Genomic DNA, 19,353 nt, shown 5'->3' with positions numbered 1-19,353 from the left:
GCTATTTCATCTATTAAGTACTTTTTTGTTTCTTTGTAATAAAACATGTAAAACATAAATAAATATTTGTACTAATGTTGCGACTAGAAAAAAAAAGAAATCTGACATGACATATCGACGTTTATAACAAAAAGCCTTTACATAGATCTAAAGCTCGCTCCACACTCGTGCGCGAATCGCGGCGCGAAGCCGCGAATGCGAGTGTGGAGCGGTCCTCGCTAATCAGCGAAATCGACTCCACACTCGCGTTCGCGGCGTCGCGCCGCGTAGTCTGGAGAGCACTTTATACATTTTTTAAATGAGGGCTATCGTTTTTTTGCTCACCAGTTGGCGCCTCTGTTGATGGTGGTCCAAAAGACTATAGAACAGCTGTCAGTCATTGAAGTGACAAGTGACATTTGACATTTCGAACTATGGAAAAGACCACCATCTACACTAGCGCCCCTAGCGGCGAATTCATACGCGTTAGCCCTCATTCTCGTTGAATATGAAGATATAGTTGGTCAAACCAAATTGGCAGTAAATAAGAACCAAAAAAACTATACTCATCCTTTTTTTTGGGTGCTAGTACTAGTGTAAGACGAAGATAGTACGATTATCTCTGTCTATGTTTGAAATGAGACAGTCCTTTGACAAACTATATGTTTGTCAATCAATTTTCGTCAGTAGAATAAAGGGGCAAATTTAAAAAATATAGACGCGAAAGGTGTCCTATACACAATTTGAATTTCGCGCCTTTTTCTGTTGACAAAGTTGTTTGACAGACTAATGACTAATCGGTAGTTGACAACTAAACGCATTGACAATGTTGACATTGAGTTAAACGTCAAACGTCAAAGTCAAAGTCATCAAATCGCAATCCAATCCATCCAGTTGCAACCATCTGATTACCATCATCAGCTGAGTGTTATTAGTTATTACGTAGAGGCGCAAATAAATTCAATACAGAAATATGTTTCGTAATTCGATAAAATCATGTTTGATCATCCGAAATCCAGAAGTATAACCGATTTTCAATACCTATCCTAGTTTCTGCGTAGTGTCGCAGATTATGTGACGGAACATCATCCTGTTTTAACAATTACTTTGTTTAAACAGTTTCAGAGATGCAAGCACACGGCAAAGCTGGAGGCAATAAGAGAGAAGCTCCGCGAGGGACCCGGGCTATCGGATTTCATAGCGGAGGAGAGACCCAAGGACTGGGAAGAGTATGAAGGGAAACTGAAACGGGAGAAGGGAGAACAGGAGCGTTTAAGGCTTCCACCGTGGTTGAAGACCTCTATACCAACAGGTATTTAGGAATTACACTCGTCAATTAACTAGCTTTCCCAAGTAAAATATGCTTCTCATAGTCATAATGTATTACACATGTCAGTGATATAGGATATTATCAATTTGATTGTCGTATTACCTACACCTGGGCCGTGTTGCATAATAAACTACAACTAATATTACAAGCGGAACTCCTTTTCTAATAAGTGTATATTAACATCATCATCCGGCTCACCATCAGGCGGCTCGTCTGCTTGTTTGCTATCACATAAAATAAAAAAAAGATGTAGTGTTTGATGACAAATAGGTACCTACATACAGTTTTACAGGGTGGGTCAAAAATATTTTGATTTGAAAAAGATTTTAATTTGTGTATCAAGTTCCAAAGATTGTGTGTCAAAATTAACTAAGAAAAATATCAATAAATTGAAATAGTGTTATATACACAACTAATTACATCCTCTGTGTGTGCCACTCTGCATATATTCTGTTTTACTTAAATAAATGAAACTTAATGGCTATCATTAGTGATTAAAAACCTGGAAGTAATGCTTAATCTTATCATAATAAATCATAAGTTAGTATTTATTCAAAGCAAACGATGAATTATTGTTTCTGTTCACTATTCACTATGACCTCGACACTTGAAATTGTAAATTGAACTTTGTAAACTTGACATGTTCTCATTTATTGATTCTTAACGAAATGTGTATATAACTAGTTATTATTTAGAACATAACGATCAATAGGAGATACTCATACTTAGCTACTTGTATTTTGTTTTTGACAGAAATGCATAACATTTGTTGACATAACATTGATTATTTGTAAGACATTTTTTGATTCGTATCTATTAATTTATTAAATAATATTATGTAAATACCTAGTCATGACGATCATAATATAAATTCATGTAGATTAGTCTAGCATAATTTATAATGTAATTTCATATTATGAGAATGAATATCTAATCTAATCTTATCTATTATTTCAGGGTCAAAGTTCAATGAGGTGAAGGAACAACTGCGTAGCCTGAAGCTTAGTACAGTATGCGAGGAGGCCCGCTGTCCAAACATCGGGGAATGTTGGAGCGGGGGCAAGCAGGGCATGTCTACTGCTACAATTATGGTAATTTTTAGGGTTCCGCACGCAAAGGATAAAAACGGGACTCTATTACTAAGACTCCGCTCCATCTGTCTGTCTGACCATCTGTCACCAGGCTGTATCTAATGAACCCTCATAGCTAGAAAGTTGAAATTTTCACAGACGATGTATTTCTGTTGCTGCTATAACAACAAATGCTAAATACAGAATAAAATAAATATTTAAGTGGGGTATGGGATACAACAAACGTGATTTTTTTGCCGTTTTTTTGCGTAATGGTACGAAACCCTTCGTGCGCGAGTCCGACTCGCACTTGGCCGGTTTTTCTTGTCAATAGGGAATTGACAAATTTATTGTCAATAGGTAATTGACCATTTTCTTTCAGTTATTTAGTGTACGTTACAAAATTCACCATTCAACACATGTAGACATTTATTTGTGTCTTTATCGTAAATTTATGCTTGTTCTTGAGTTATAAATGTTTTTTATGTATTTAATACAACATCCATATGTATTGATGTCTAGTACTCATAACACAAGTCTTCTCAAGCTCACAGAGAGACTAAATTGATTTGTGTAAGATTGTGTATTGTTTATTTATTTATCTACACATATACTATAAACCACTATGTGACGTAGTAGCTTAATTTGACGTTCATAGGCGCATTGTAATAATTATGCCTACTTGAAAAATAAACTTTCTATATCTTTGTGATGCCTACAAAATCGCAAATTACGATAGCCTGTCGGCTCGTTTGAAATTTCATTATATAACAGTCACATAAACACCACTATTATTAAACAGCTCATGGGTGACACTTGTACGCGAGGCTGCATGTTCTGCTCCGTGAAAACTTCGCGCGCCCCGCCGCCGCTCGACCCGCGGGAGCCGCGCCACACGGCCGCCGCCGTCGCGCAGTGGGGCCTCGGGTACATCGTGCTGACCTCGGTCGATAGAGACGGTAATATAGAAGACATAATAGTGAGGGAATGTTCATTCGCGGTTGCATGTTCCGCTGAATGCATGTCGCTCGGCCACGGCTGTCGCACAGTGGGGGGCCTCGGCTATATCGTGCTGACCTCGGTCGATAGAGATGGTAAAATACATATACTATCGGAGCATATGTGAAGAAGGTGAAGAAATTTTCAGTTTCAGAAGCCTAAAAAAGCCAACGACAGAGAAATGAGAGGAATGGAAGAAGCTGGAAGAGGCCTTTGTGTCGCATGACACGCTGGACAACAAATCAAGAAAACGATGCGAAGAAAACTGATATACAATGATGTGCAGTTTAGTTACCAGCAATAAAAGCTATAATATAATATAATAATATAATATATGATGCTCACCTATGGTGTTGATACTTGAAATTGGCGTGAACCATTTTTATAAAAAAGTGTTAAATTCATATTTACTCTGCACGCACTCCAATGGTACGTATTCGGGCATAATAAAAAAAAATATATTTTGATTTTGGCACTTTTCTTTATAAAATGGTTAGTCACCCCCAGCTGGGTAATTCGCCTAAAAAAATACGTAAAGTTAAATAGGTCTGATAGATTCTAATATAAGTTTTATATTATTATTTTTTACCATCCTACAACGAATCTTCTTTTATGGCTTCACAGATTTGCCGGATGGAGGATCAGCTCACTTCGCAGAAACAGTTAGGGAAATAAAAAGACAGTGAGTACAAATGTTACGAATTATTGTTTGTTTCGCCGCACATGTTTAGACGCCTATACATATATACAGAATTTAATTTCCGACCCATTTCGTACCTTGTCACAGTGACAATCATTATGAAAAAGACCGTGATTACCTTTTGTATTATTTATGAGCTCCCGATATTTATTTTGTATTATTTTTGTTCATAAATAATACAAAAGGTAATCACGGTCTATATCCCAGTCAATATAAGTCTAGTGAAACTAACCGTGAATCATTCAAAACTCTAATCAATATGAAAGTCGCTAGAGTCGAGACCTCGTACTATTGTCACTGTGACAACGTACAAAATGGGACGGAAATTAAATTATTTGACTGTATCTTTCTATCGTAAAACTTATGTGAGGTACGAATTCAGTTCAGAGTTCATTTTATTACAATTTCTAGCAACGAAAACTAATATCAGTCTGATCAGTCATAGATATATGTTATTTGAATGTTCATGTCAAATTTCATGCTATTTCACAAAGTCGTTTGAAAACGAGTGCATAAATTCGATTTTATGGTGGTGGCTCGGTTCGTGTGACTCTTAAAGAAAAAGAAGAAGTTTTTAAAGTTTTTATATTAGGTTTTGATCTTGTCATTATACGACCATGACGATGATCAGTGCGCGCGAAATGCACTAGGAGTCGTGTCATGAGCATGAGGCATCCCGCTCGCACTTATCGATGCCAATAGAAATCAAATTGTAAAAAGAAATACCGCTCTAGTTTAGTTATTTTTACAGGAACAAGGAGATACTAGTAGAATGCCTCGTGCCCGATTTTCGAGGCAATCGCGACTGCATCGACACTATAGCCAACAGCGGGCTGGACGTGTTCGCGCACAACATCGAGACCGTGGAGCGACTGACGCCTTTCGTTCGGGACCGGAGGGCGGGGTGAGCTCTTACTTTTTAGGGTTCCGTACCCAAAGGGTAAAAACGGGAACCTATTCCAGTATTCAGTATTCATCTTTATTTGCAAATATCGACATAAGCCATGCAAAAACAGTAATAACATGTTACATTAACACTAATCATGTACATAATTAACAATAAAATCATAAAAAATAAAATAAATAAACAGACAAACAAACAAAAAGGAGTCCTAGAAGAAACACATTACAGACAATTAAAAAATAATTAGATTGCTAAGATTAATTGTACAAATAAAAACAAATGTCAATTTAGTTGTAAGATGTCAATTAAGTCCAGAATTTTATACTAGTATATTGTTCAATGTCAATAAAAGGATTACATTATATCTTATTAATTGAATTGGATGGATAAAATAAATTTAATCAATTTTTTTTTGCATAATATTCATCTAGGCTGTAAAACAGTGACTGCTCTGTCGTTCTGTCTGTCTGTCACCAGGCTATATCTCGTGAACAGTGATATCTAGACAGTTGAAATTTTCACAGGTGATGTTTTTCTGTTGCCGCTATAACAACAAATATTAAAATATATTATTATTATACAAATACCAAAAACAATAGATAACAGTACGGAACCCTTCGTGCGCGAGTCACACTCGCACTTGGTCGGTTTTTTAAACGTATTTTTTTAAAATATATTTTTGTTTTTAAAATTTAAAATGTCGGATTTAACTCGCAAGGTCTACAGCTCTCAGACTAGTAATATTAGATATCTCACCTCTAATCATAGAGAAATATAAGGTAAGGAAAGAGTGGTAACTCCATACATCAGTTATCTTACCACAACGCGAGTTATTTCGTAGTTCAGTACTGCTAATTGACAATAGATGTCGCGACGAACTAAAAGTCTAATGCTCAATAATTTTCAAATATTATAACAGGATTAACCGGAACTCTATTTTCAACTTCTGCTTGTAATATTAGTTGTAAATTGTTTTAGCAGTACATTTTTCGTGACATCTGGTGTCAAGTAGTGGCACTGATAAATCCACTACTTGACGATAGATGTCAACTACGAAATAACTCGCGTTTTGGTAAGATAACTGATGTATGGAGTTACCACTCTTTCCTTACTTATATTTCTCTATGCCTCTGATTCAACAATACTTGATTCCAACCAATACCTTACAATAAAAGTGGATAATGCATTTTATACAGGTACCGCCAAACACTGAAAGTGCTAGAAACGGCCAAGGAGTCGAACCCCGATCTTGTCACTAAGACGTCCATCATGCTGGGTCTGGGCGAGACAGATGAGCAAGTCGAGCAGACCATGAAAGGTAAAGTGGTCATTTATTGGCGAACGACAGAAGGGTATGAAAAAAAGACATGCTGTGGCTGTGCCAACCTATGCCTATATTTAAACTTTTTTGTATTTTTCCAACGGTACTTTATTCTAAATTTCTCTTCCAGACCTGCGCTCCGTAGGCGTAGACTGCCTCACGCTCGGCCAATACATGCAGCCAACCAAGCGCCACCTCAAAGTGTTCGAATACGTGACCCCCGCCAAGTTCCAGCAATGGGAACGCAGAGGCAATGAACTAGGGTTCCTGTATACAGCTAGTGGACCACTGGTTAGATCCTCTTACAGAGCAGGGGAGTTCTTTATCACTAGCCTGTTGAAAGACAGGAAGGCAAAAAGCTTGTGACCTGAAGACGATTTTAGCTAACTAATCATTTTAATTTGATGGTTTCAATTAAACACTGAAGTATGCCCCAATCGGCTCCATAGTTATGATTGTATAATGTAGTGCATCAGTTTTTAAATACATATAAACCTTCCTCTTCAATCACTCTATTTATTAAATAAAAAAACCGCATCAAAATCCGTTGCGTAGTTTTAAAGATCTAAGCATACATAGGGACAGACAGACAGCAAGAAGCGATGTATAGTGATTAGATATGAGTTTTTTTTATTTCTATTGCTTTGTTCATATTATGAGCGGTATTGTTATAATACGACCAGAAATAAAAATAACTTTATCTAATTCATAAAAAGTATAGAATTTATACCAGTACGATGACTTTGAGATGTATATGAAGATTATGAAGTTCCTTTTAAGTACCATTTTGTAGTTACAAACTTCGTTTAAAAAATATTTAACATGGAAGTTGAACAAGCGGATTAATTTGCTAAGGAACTAAAATAAATACTCCATTATTTCACTTATAGGAAATCATGACGACTATATATAGATTAGGTTAGGTATAACTGATGTATACAAATGTAGCAAGGAGTACCTTAGTAGATAACATGAAGATGTAGGTACCTACGTAGTTATTTGTCACTGTTTCGTTACGAATTATGTTACAAAATTACTGCTTGTAGTTGTATGCAATTGTACCTTATTAAGTTGACATAATGTGCATTGTTGCGTTACTACTGTGAGATTAGATCTGTGTTCAATTATCCCCAAGGGACCCGAATCAAAGAATAGTTGTTATTTGTTTGTAGAATTATAATTATATTTTGTGTATAAAATAGTTATAAAATAAATGTTTTTATTTGAATCGCGTTGAACTTTTATGATTATACAGTATTAGGCGTGGCCAAATCTAGCTAGCTACATAAAAAAGACTGCAGTTTGCAGTTATACTAATAAGCATGTAAGTCAGACACACGTGTATTTTTCCGACTTTTTCATACAGCTAGCCAAATTTAGCCATGTCCAAAGCGTCACACGACTGCTGTCCAATGTTTCCAAACCCATTGAATTTTAAATCGCTTTTAACTGGGCTAACATCGAAATTACGAAAATCGTATCGCTCCTGCATATTCGAGCGACAGAGAGGCAGATAACGTTTTTTCCATTTTCCGAAGTTGGCGTTCGGCCCTCTTATGTTGGTGTTATTCAGATCTTCACCACGTTTCGTACCTAGATAGACAATCAATACCTAATAGACATCTTTTAGGTAAGCATGTTCCTCCTAGATTGCATCGGCACTTGCCATCAGGTGAGATTGCGGTCAAATCCTTGCCTTTTTGTAATAAATAAAAAAGATGCGTTTTCGAAAATTATTTTCAGTTTCCATAAGAACTTAGGACTCGTTCATACACAGTTGCACTACTTTTTTTTAATAGCCTATATTGTGTCCCTCTGCTGGGCAAAGGCCTCCCGGCCTGTCTTCCGCCACTTGTTACGGCTTTGTGCATGCTCCCGCCAGTTGCCACAAAAATAGTTCAGGTCGTCTCGCCATCTCCTTTTTGGCCTGCCTCTGCCCTGGGGTGATCTGTGGTGCCCATTCGGTCGCTATTTTGGCCCATCTGTCCGTGTGCATCCTACAGATGTGTCCCGCCCAATCCCACTTGAGCTTGGCGGCCCTACTATTAATAAAAAAGGAGCCATTTTTGTAAAGGTACTTACTTGCAACCTTATTTACTATCTAAGCCGAATCGCTAGTCCTGCACATGAGTAAACGGCCAGTTCATCCCTGGACCTCACCCAAGCAAAACTGAACACTAATAGACATAGTAATAAAGGTGCGGGCCAGATCGTACGTGGGTGGTCGGCCGGCACGCACGAACGCGCACGAAAAAGCAACCGTTGCGCGCGGAATACTGAGAACATAACTAATTTAACTGGATCATGTGTTATACTGTGGATGAGGTACTTGTGCGTAGTCATTGGAATTCTGTAGTCAACTAGGAACCCTTATCATTTTGCCATGCCCGTCTGTCTGTCTATCTGTCTGTCTGAGGCTTACCTCACTGAACTTTAGTGCTACAAGACTGCAATTTGGCACGGATACTAGAAATACATTTTTAGGGTCCCTAACTTTATTAGCTTCAAGCCGATAAATGGCAGGAAACCGCACAGGATCGGGAAAAGTGGCGTGTTCTCGTTACGGAGGCCAAGACCCGATTTGGGTCAGCGAAAACGGAAAACCCCAAAACGGGTCTTGGCCTAATTAATATGGATTAATTAGTTTGGGTTGACTGTGAAATTGGACAAGCAGCCGCAGACTAAATATAGGCTGATCGCATTAGAAAGTATTTTTCCCCTCACTAGCTCGGAAAGCCGCCTTTTATCCTTTAAAACAAGCGGGGAAAAACGCATTTTATCCACTAGTGGGGAAAGTAATTTGACCTTGAATGGAGCGTGTTTAAGTAGCTTGACAGATAACAAAACGTAAAACGCTCATAATAATGGTTCGTTCAATATTAATTATCATTAAATAAATGGTTTGAGAATCTAATAAAAAACACCAGATTTAGCTTTATTTAATGATTTTAAGTCATAAACCTTAAAATTCCATAATAAACGTTTGTTTTTTAATAATTATGTTAAATATAATTCTGAACGCACAAGTTATGTCGATGCAATTTTAAAACGCATCATTGACATTTCATACGTCAGAAATGTCAACATTGTCAACAAAAATTTTACTTAAAAACTTCTCACGTAAAAGTACAGAATTTCCAGAGTTTTTTGTTATAATATCGTACAAAAATGAGTGATTCCAGTTCCTCGCTATAGTGAGGGGAAAAGTTTTGTGTTACACACGGGTGCAAATGTATTTTACTTCTCGTGTGTTAAAACACTCGCTACGCTCAGAATTCTATTTTAGAACCACTCGCTTCGCTCGTGGTTCAACTATAGAATCCTTTCGCTTGCTTGTGTTTCAATTCCACACTCGCGGGTAAAATACAACTTTGCACCCTTGTATAACAAATAACTATACAAAGACTGCGAGGCCACAACATAATATATACAATTTTACCTGTGAAATGCTACGCTACGAGCAGACAGAACTACACCATTTTATACTTGAACATTCCCTGTTTATCCCTATAACTACATTTTTAGGGTTTCGTACCCAAAGGGTAAAAACGGGACCCTATTACTAAGACTCCACTGTCCGTCCGTTCGTCCGTCTGTCACCAGGACCGTGATAGGGTTCCGCACCCAAAGGGTACAAACGGGACCCTAGTGCTATCACTAAGACTCCGCTGTCCGTCCGTCTGTATGACTGTCTGTTTGTCTGTCCGTCTGTCACCAGGCTGTATCTCATGAACCGTGATAGCTAGACAGTTGAAATTTTCACAGATGATGTATTTCTGTTGCCGCTATAACAACAAATACTAAAAACAGAATAAAATATATATTTAAGTAGGGCTCCCATACAACAAACGTGATTGTTTGCGGTTTTTTGCGTAATGGTACGGAACCCTTCGTGCGTGAGTCCCACTCGCACTTGGCCGGTTGTTTAGTTTTAAATTTACATTAAGTAGTATATATAGGACGCACCTAATTGTGGACACAATTAACGCAACTGATATTAGGGGTCGCTGCCATACTAAATTAGTAGGAATGAAATCGTGACTAGTGTTTTATCGTGGAATTACTCGTTAGGTAATTCATGCCATATCTACAGTTTCGTTATCCTAGGCATGAATGCACGTGTGGGCATCAAACGGCGTGTTTGTGCGGCGGCGGCTTTTGTGCGGTCGTGCGCTCAGTCCCGGCCGCTTCGTAGGATGGTTTTCCATCTGTCCAATATCTTGGTCCAATGTGTATTTGCGTCTCACATTTTGCTTAATGAGCGAGTGAGACGCAATGCACATTGGACAAGGAAATTGGAACGGTGAAATACCATCCTTATACAGGGCCCTGTCGTACGAGCGGCGTGCGGCGTTAATATAAAAAAAACTTGATTTTTACCGATGTGTTCGGATACATGCTGCAAATGTTGAGAAATGGTTCATCTAAAATGCCTAGACTAGATCTTTGTATTATTGTATTTATTTTGTTTTTTTTTTTTTATTTAGAAACAAACAGTCTTATAAAACATGTAGGTAAATAAGCTGACAGCTAGAATTTATTACAATGTAGACTAAATGTAGACCTATAGTTAGTTAGTTTTCTTTTCATGTCAAATTATAGTTGTATGTCACTTACATTAATTAATTAATTTTAAGTTTGTTTGTACTTAGGTACTTACTAACACTATATGGATCTACGGATTCGAAATAAATAATAAATTGAATTGAATAGGAATTAGGTACTTAGCAAATATTCTTTATTGAACCAAGACGTGAATGTAAAATAAACAAACATTAGAAAATGAGACTAATTGGAGCTGTTCGGTTGCTTTCGCCCTTGGAAGTAAAACTGCAGCAGCACAACGGCGTAGGTGGCAGTGACAGCTGCCAGCTTTCCTGGCATCGAGCTAATGGCAAACATGCCAAACACCGCCATGGGCCGCGTCAAGGACAACATACGAATCACGTTCTTCGCGTGGCGGCGGGACCACTCTGTAATAAAAGCGATTTCCATTTGTCATTTTCTTTTTTGCATACATATGTAATTCGGATTGCAAAGCAATATTTTTTTATCAATTTATTTAGGACAAAAACAGTAACCTACAGGGTTTAGGCACAGAAATAGTGTACAAAGAATACTATAGTGTGAGACCAACAACATCGTCCACAGATTATTATGATGACATGGAACTGATCTGATCATGGAGATAGGACAGGAGGCCATGGGAACTGTGATACAACAACGCAAACTAATTGTGTTTGAGGTTGTTAGAATTGTCTCGATGAGTAAAAATAAAATGAAATTTTTGCTAAAAACTCATTTTTCTATAGACGCGTTCTAAAATCCATGCAGCACTTTTCATAGACATAAAAAAGTGATAAAGTAGGTATGATGGCTTACTATTATTGGTTTCACTTATGACACGAAGGCAAGCCAGCTTGGTGACGGTCATTTGCTGCTGCAGGTGAGATACTAGGAGTCCAGTTACAAGAATACGATTGAAACCCTTCAAGGCTAGCATCACACCCATAAACTTAAAAATAACTGGTATTTCCTGGAAATAACAATAGGTATATATATGTTTGTAAATTATTTTGTAGTATTCATGTTAGGTATCTAAAGCGCGCTCCAGACTACGCGGCGCGAAGCCGCGAACGCGAGTGTGGAGTCGATTTTGCTGATTAGCGAACTAGACTCCACACTCGCGTTCGCGGCTTCACGCCGCGATTCGCGCACGAGTGTGGAGGGCCCTTAACAGGTTAGGTATAGGTTTGGATGAGATTAGCTCTGGACCGGGACAAGTGGCGTACTGGAAGAGGTATGCTCAGCAGTGGGCGATAAAGGGCTGATATGATGACGATGATGTTAGTTATCTAGATTATATTTTCAGTATTTATTACCTTATTTTGGTTGATTATTTGTTGCACGGCAATAAGTTGGTTGCAAAACATGTGGAGACCGAGTAGGAGAAGCTGAAACAGTAATTTGATTTTTAACGGCCTTCTAGTCTATCGGTAGTGACCTTGCCTGCGAAACAGGATTTTCCACCCGGAATGAGTTCGAATCCTGGTATTTATTTGTGTGTTTGTCACGAATATTTGTTTCTGGGTTATGGATGTTTATCTATGTATGTATTTATCTATACTCCGTGTTTTCCGTTAGTTTCAAGGGTGCATTCCTGAGCTTAAATTAAGTAACTTTTTCTAAGAAACTGGTATTCTTATTATGTAACTCCATTTTAGAGATAATCAATGATTTATTTTTATCTGATAAGGCTCCTACGAGCGTGTAAACTTGCCTTAGGGCCTGTTTCACATTGATTAGTGTGTTGTATCCATAATATTGCTACTAAACGCAAGTAGGTACTATCTCGGACGATCGATATTGGAAATGTCATTGTTACTGCCAAAAATAGTAAATGATCGCCAAAATTAAAACTATTTTAATGTGAAATGATAATAACCAATTTTTTTACATTTTGCTACCCTATTAAAGCAAATGATACCAAACTAATTATTGTTAACCCAAAAATAGTAAATGATCACCAAAATTAAAACTCCTTTTGCACCGATTTTTGTTATTCTTGCCGGAACTTTCAGATAAAACCAAAAATGTAGGTAGATTCTAGCTAGGTGAAGCGGTAAGTTAAGACGTGATTAAGGCCCCATTCGCACTTACACACACAACAACTTATGTATGTAGTACTTATGGGTGCGTCATACACGCAACGCTTTTTAAGCTCTCGTGCGAATGGGGCCTTAGGAGTCTGATTTTCCGGAGGTCGTGTATTCGGATCCCGGATAAGCACACTTACAAAAGGGCCAGTGGTTTTTTCAATCAACGCATACACTTTAAGCACATTTTGGTAAGCGACGAAAATGTTTGCGATTATCGTGGGCGTGTCCAGTTGCTTCAACGTTTTCCACTTGGCATCGACGGTCCTAATTAACAAGCAGTTAATGTACTTCACTCTGAGTGTTAGGCAAAAAATAATGCCATAAAAGAAAATTATTTCGGTATCTTGTGCCAGAAGAGTATAAATTGCCGGCAAAGCGGCAGCGGCGTGCAAGTTATTATAACCTGCGTTCCGTACGGTAGCAAAAATTTCAAAAGTTACTTGGAAACCTAATAGAATCGTAACATATGTCATATTGCACCGGTACAGCTTTTTGTAATGATGCTCATTCTTTATTATCTTTAAAGCCTGATCAACGCGCTGAATCGATAGAAACAGCATGCAATTGTCGTTTATATAGAAAAAGTTGTTGACTATCATTGGGCAACCGATTAGGCACAACGTCGTAGTGACTGTAACATAAAAGAGAACGTTCGGCATGCTCCATTCGTCATCCATTTGATAAAATGCTGAATGGTTTGCTAAATATAATGTTGCGAGGCAACACGCCACCAAATTGAGAAGACTGTAAAGCTTTTGATACCAATCACGAGGGGTCACGGTATTTTTAACTATATTGAATCTTGCTGAACCAATACTCGCTTGCATCAGGTACAATGGTTTCCAAGGTTTCATAAAATTTGCCTCTAATATATCGCTGTTATTATCCATCACTGAATTTGTTTTACAGAGCGTCTGACACGTTTTTACCAACTAACGAGTAATCGACGAATATGGACATTAAATTAAGTTAATGGATTCATAATATCAAAGATAGATAACTCCGTAATAGACGGATACAGTCTTAGGAAAAACGTGTCTTGAAAATCAAGAAAATTTGATTCTCGAGCAGATGGCGCCACTACCTTTGGCCTACTCTCGGATAGATGGCGTTGACGGTCGTTTATATTTAACAATTTTAACGCATATCAGTGAAAGAACATGGGTCAAAATCATATAAAAATAAGTAATGCAAAAAAAAAATCATTTATCCCTATATAAATACATTTTATCGTATTTTTATACATCTTCATTTTTAGTTTTAATCGTGTGTCGATAGATGGCAGTGAATTTACTGTGGTTACAAAATTTACTATGACAGTAGTACCTACAGCTCTATCCTATATTCTCTTTGATAATATTAAAAGTGCTTTGAATACTTTACATCGTTATTGATTAATTGACAATTAGAAAAATATTAGGCTTCAAGAAAATTGTTATACAGCTTGTTACCTATTCTAATTAAATAACATAGTTGTCCTTAAATTCCACCTCATATTCTATATAGATACCCGTGCACTATGAAGTACTTAGAGGAATTTAAGAACTTTCAATAAGTACCTATAGCGTAACGCGCTGGCCACGGCATTGCGCGAGTAGCTTGGGCTTAGGCGAGAATCAGAGATTGGAGCGAGACACAGCGATCGGACCTTTCGGTCCCACCTATGGTTGTCGCCCTAGCCAAAGCCAGTCGCGTAAATAATGCCGTGGCTAGCGCTTCATCGAATCCATCGGTTTGCCGCTATCACTGACACATTTCGCAAGAAAAAACGGAAAAAACCATGCGCGCCAGTGTCAATTTTGCTTGAATTTTGTCGATTTTTATTTATTTTAAAAACGTTGCCTTACAATATCGAAATTCGAAAGCGGTAAAATTACTATTTAAGTTAAGATTGTTTTTTCTTCTTTTTTTGTTTATAGTGGCAACAGAATACATCATCTGTGAAAATTTCAACTGTCTAGCTGTCACAGATCACGAGATACAGCCTGGTGACAGACGGACAGCGGAGTCTTAGTAATAGGGTCCCGTTTTACCCTTAGGGTACGGAACCCTGAAAATGGCCCTTTGTAGCCCAGAATAGATGTAGGTTTCCAGTTTGTTGCGAATAAAGCTCGAATATGTCACAAAAACCCGATCTATTGAATTCGCCAATGAAATACGCATTGTGGGGGCTTTTCGGACACGCATACATCGAATTCGGCTTGGAACCGCGCATACTTGATGAGACAGTGCGATGGGAACTTCCACATTGTGGCCATGGACGAATAAAAAATAAGGACTGACAGTGTCAGTGCGTTCCTCTAATATTCAGCGCCATCTTTAATAGATAGAAAGTTGTTATTTTGACAAGAGGTCTAAGCGTCGAACAAAATGGATAGAACTGAGACCTACTTCAAAATAAGTTCCGTTCAATAGATGGCGCTGACCCTAACCCGAAAGCAGAGATCTAAGGTCGAACAAAATGGATAGAACTGCCTGCTGCGTAAGTGACGCCATCTGGCAATAAGCTGAATATTGGAGGAACGCGATTTAGTGTAGAAGCTGTTGGTGTTCTTGTTTTATTCGTATATGTACATATATGTTATATGTTTTATACGTGCGTACCTACTTTCCTCGTCGCGTTCATTAGGTGGGCCTGTGGTGGGCCTATTGCACATCAACTGTAGCGTGAGGGTAAAAGGTGAACTTGCAACATATGACATAAAAAAATCTCATCTATACAACGTTACTTGGCAGCAGCGTCATAACTTATTTACAAATTTAATTTTTGTTTACAAAAACGCTTTAACATAAGCAATACTTGTTTGAAACTGCGTAGTATTTCCGTTGACCAAGAATCTGTACATAAAACTTTAAAATTCTTGATTTAACCGGCCAGAACTAGTTTCCCGGACGTCCTATAATTTACTAGAGCGAAACAGTTCTATTTTGTTTTATAATACGCTTTTATTTTGTGAAATTCCGCGAGTGGCTCCTGGGAGCGAGAGCTAATTTCAATTTCATTTAGTTCTGGCGCGATTCCATGCATCGGCCACAGAAGAGGCGGCGGGCAGAGGGGACGAATGATTTAAGAAGAAAGTGGACGACCGCTTTTAAATACAAACATAGTCCCCATATTCCTCTCTGAATATAGACGTTATAAAAAATATATACAATATTTGACGTATAGTAGTAATAGCACGAAGGGGTCATTTGACTCATAAATTTTTAGTTTCCGCCAAAATGGAAAAAATGGAAACCTTATAGTTTTGTTGTCCTATTGTCCGTAACGTATACTGTGACATCCATTTTACAGGTGTGTTTTGTAAGCCGCTACTCAGTTAAGAACCCCCCATCTAATGTTTGAACCGGGCATACAAAAAATATGAGAAAGTAAAGAAAAAAACTTCTCTCCTTATTAAAAAGACGTAGGTGCCTCATAGATACGCCATTTTGCTTGTATTGTATGATTTCGTGTATCATTATGCATGGTTCGACAGGCACTTGACCGGTTTTTTCATTATTATATTAGTTAGGATTTATTTATTTTTCGCTCCTCAGTTTTTTGCAAATATCCAGAGAGGAAAACGGGGACCATGTTTGTACGAAGAAGCGGTGGTCTGCTTTCCTCTTAAGGACAATTTTCATTTGACCGACTTCTAAGAGCCCAACGTTTTTCTCATAGGTTTATTTTAGTTTAAAATTTAGCCGGAGAGCTATTCCCGGGAAAAAGCATAGTGTTAGGAACCCTAGTCAATTTGCTATCTGTAGGTACATGATTTGGGCGCCTGGAAGCAGTTTGTTGTTACAACAAATGTCTAGTCGTTGTAAATAGTAGATTGTTAACCAAGGGATGAAAGGCACTCATTTCTGCCGAGGTATTTTGGCGCTCGAACGCAGTGAGAGCGCCAATAGTCCGAGGCTGAAATGATGCATTTCACCCGAGTTAAACACTCTACTTTTCATTTCGAATACGAGGAAAGTAAAATGCATGTGTTTTCTTTAAGACATGACTAAGTATACATTTTTATGGTATTTCTTAAGGGTACTTTCAGTTAACAATTTATGCAAAAGTATCGTTATTTATGGAATGGACAGTCAAATATCAGAATGGAAATTGTATAACAAATCCATTTAAACTAAAATTTCAATTGCTTATCCTAAAAAAAAATAAAAAATCGTACTTCGAACGTAAAATGCTCTAGTGCAGACACGTATCATTTTCTGCACACCTTTTAGAACAACAACGACCCTCTTTCAGAGCATGAGAAATGAAAATGAATTGTTTAAGTAGTTTCCTTTAAACGGCGTTGAATTTTCGAAGCTCTACTCTACACGTTCACGCGGGAATTTTCTGAACCTGCTTAGTTGGTCTCAACATCCGAAATGAGATTCCTACGGTGGGTAGGTACTTCCGTTCAATCTCCATGCAAATCACGCAGGCATGACTTATGTATAAAAATACTTAGATAAGACGCTAGGTTTTTAAATCTCTGTAAATCTAACCTTCAAAACAAGAGACCTCCCGATGATATCTGATTATCAGATTTTTGTTTTGTCCGACTGGACAGGCCAAAGCACCAAGTAGGTATCCTTATGCCATAACCACCACCAACAACCAAAGCATTAACTATTAACCACTAACCATTGACCATCGAATTAAATATTGTCCCAGATATGCATATTGCATATGCCAGACGTGACCTATCTGTGGAAAATATCAGGAAATAGAACCGTACACTACCATCATGTACATAAAATATATAATTGACACCCTAAAAACGTTTAATAAGACATAATAAAATTGCTTACCAGACTTACACCAGGTAACGGCCAATCCCGCTGAAGACCTGGAAACCCTTATTCGCTGCGGGGACCTGTCCCAGCAAATCAGTAATAGGCACCTGCAAGACACATCAAAATAAATATTGCTTCTATCAGACAAAGAGCAACCGGCCGCCCGTATTTTTAGCGAGGACCGATTGACTCACACAAATGATACAAATAAAAAAAAAGTATCCTTATGACAGAGGGACGTGATGACTGTGCTCACTCTTCGCCAACGCTCTCCAAGCCAGTATGGCTTAGATTTGTGTTTCTTAACCTGTGGTCCGCGGACCCCTGGGGGTCCTCTAGTATATGTACGGGGGTCCGCCGCAGTCTCAAAAGTCTCGTAGCTCGCACTGTTCTGTTTTGTGTTGCGCTTTATCTAAGCCTCAGAACCCTCAGATAAAGCGAGCGTTGGTGAGATGATTCAAGGACAGCCCTGAATATCTGAATTCAATTCCCCGTTACTCTTTGCTAGTAAGTGCAGAGGGCCCAGGAACTCTCGGGAGCGTTTGGGCTCGCGGCAGGCAGATTACACCCTGTCTGGGCCCCGATACGCAATTCCATTCGCTGCAAGATCCAGCATTTTATCGACTACTTACCTCCGATAAAATTGCCGCCATTCAATAGCCTAGGGGATTTATGAACGCCATTGTAAGTTTGTCTTTTTTGGCATTTGGAGTTCTTTAAGTGAGTCTATGTGCTTCTTTATAGGCTAAGTCGATCCTACGTTATGATGTCATGAAAGAAAGTTTTATTTGTAACCGGGCTCTTATAAAAAAATGCTAACATAAGTAACGGTATGTTACACCGTTAACTTAAATAAAATTTATCAATTTAAAAAAATGAGCTTACGTTTTGCTTTATTAATGACATTTTGTCTGGTTTCTCCTCGTCCTTAGAACGGCATCGGCATAGCCTAGCGCGAGAGGGCCCAAGCCGACTTGGTAATGTTTGACTCAATTTTCTATCGTGAAAACTTTATTTAACCGTGCAAAAATCTAGTACTGAGCACAGACCACTGAGTGTCTACTGCGAACATTGAAAATCATAATTTCGTTATCTGCCTCTCCAACGGTCTTGCATATTCGAGTGATAGAGAGGCAAATAACGAATTTCAATTTTCGATATTCGTGATAGGCTCTCTGATCCTACTTCGTTACTTAAAACTGTGATTACACGATTATATCAAGTTGACCCGATAAAAAATGTAGGTCCTAATCTAAAATTACGTATCCATCTGCGCTCTTTTTTTGCAAGCGAAGCAATGACTATCGGAGCTTCGGGCTACCCCTCTCCAAGTTTTGTCTTCCGTATAATTCAAATTTAGCAAGACAGCTGAAGGTTCAATAAATAAGGGCGTTAATTTAAATAAGTTGGGACTGTCGCATGGCAGCGATGCGCTGCGGCTGATTGCGTCAATATGGGGGTAAAGGATACTCTACATTCACTTTTACCCTATGACAGGTCATTTTTATATAGAGCAGCTGTGACGTAAAATGTTTGTATAATTTTTTTGGATGTAGCACAATAATTTAAGTATTTAGAAATGTGACATTTAAATAAAAATACTGTAGAAACATAT

The 19,353-nt window shown here is 38.1% G+C and overlaps 1 protein-coding gene across 1 annotated transcript; it reads left to right on the top strand.

Annotated features, from left to right (window-relative positions):
• Positions 1-857: 857 nt before the first annotated feature.
• On the top strand, positions 858-7,531 carry LOC134741346 (lipoyl synthase, mitochondrial). The gene is made up of 8 exons (XM_063674099.1): positions 858-1,000; positions 1,099-1,291; positions 2,267-2,400; positions 3,182-3,338; positions 4,003-4,060; positions 4,830-4,982; positions 6,179-6,300; positions 6,434-7,531. Exons 1-8 carry the CDS (start codon positions 953-955, stop codon positions 6,667-6,669), a joined length of 1,101 nt encoding a protein of 366 aa, XP_063530169.1. The 5' UTR covers positions 858-952; the 3' UTR covers positions 6,670-7,531.
• The last annotated feature ends 11,822 nt before the right edge of the window (positions 7,532-19,353 follow it).

Source organism: Cydia strobilella, chromosome 5 (assembly GCF_947568885.1).
Source record: "Cydia strobilella chromosome 5, ilCydStro3.1, whole genome shotgun sequence".
Taxonomy (NCBI): domain Eukaryota; kingdom Metazoa; phylum Arthropoda; class Insecta; order Lepidoptera; family Tortricidae; genus Cydia; species Cydia strobilella.
This window is presented reverse-complemented; position numbering and strand designations above follow the sequence as displayed.

What these genes read in the sequence shown, in the direction of transcription:
- LOC134741346 (XM_063674099.1), top strand. Translation starts at nt 953, where the DNA reads ATGTTTCGTAATTCGATAAAATCATGTTTGATCATCCGAAATCCAGAA. An exon ending in TGATCATCCGAAATCCAGAA is followed by an intron (nt 1,001 to 1,098) that starts GTATAACCGATT and finishes TTGTTTAAACAG; the next exon opens with TTTCAGAGATGCAAGCACAC. An exon ending in TGTCTACTGCTACAATTATG is followed by an intron (nt 2,401 to 3,181) that starts GTAATTTTTAGG and finishes ATTATTAAACAG; the next exon opens with CTCATGGGTGACACTTGTAC.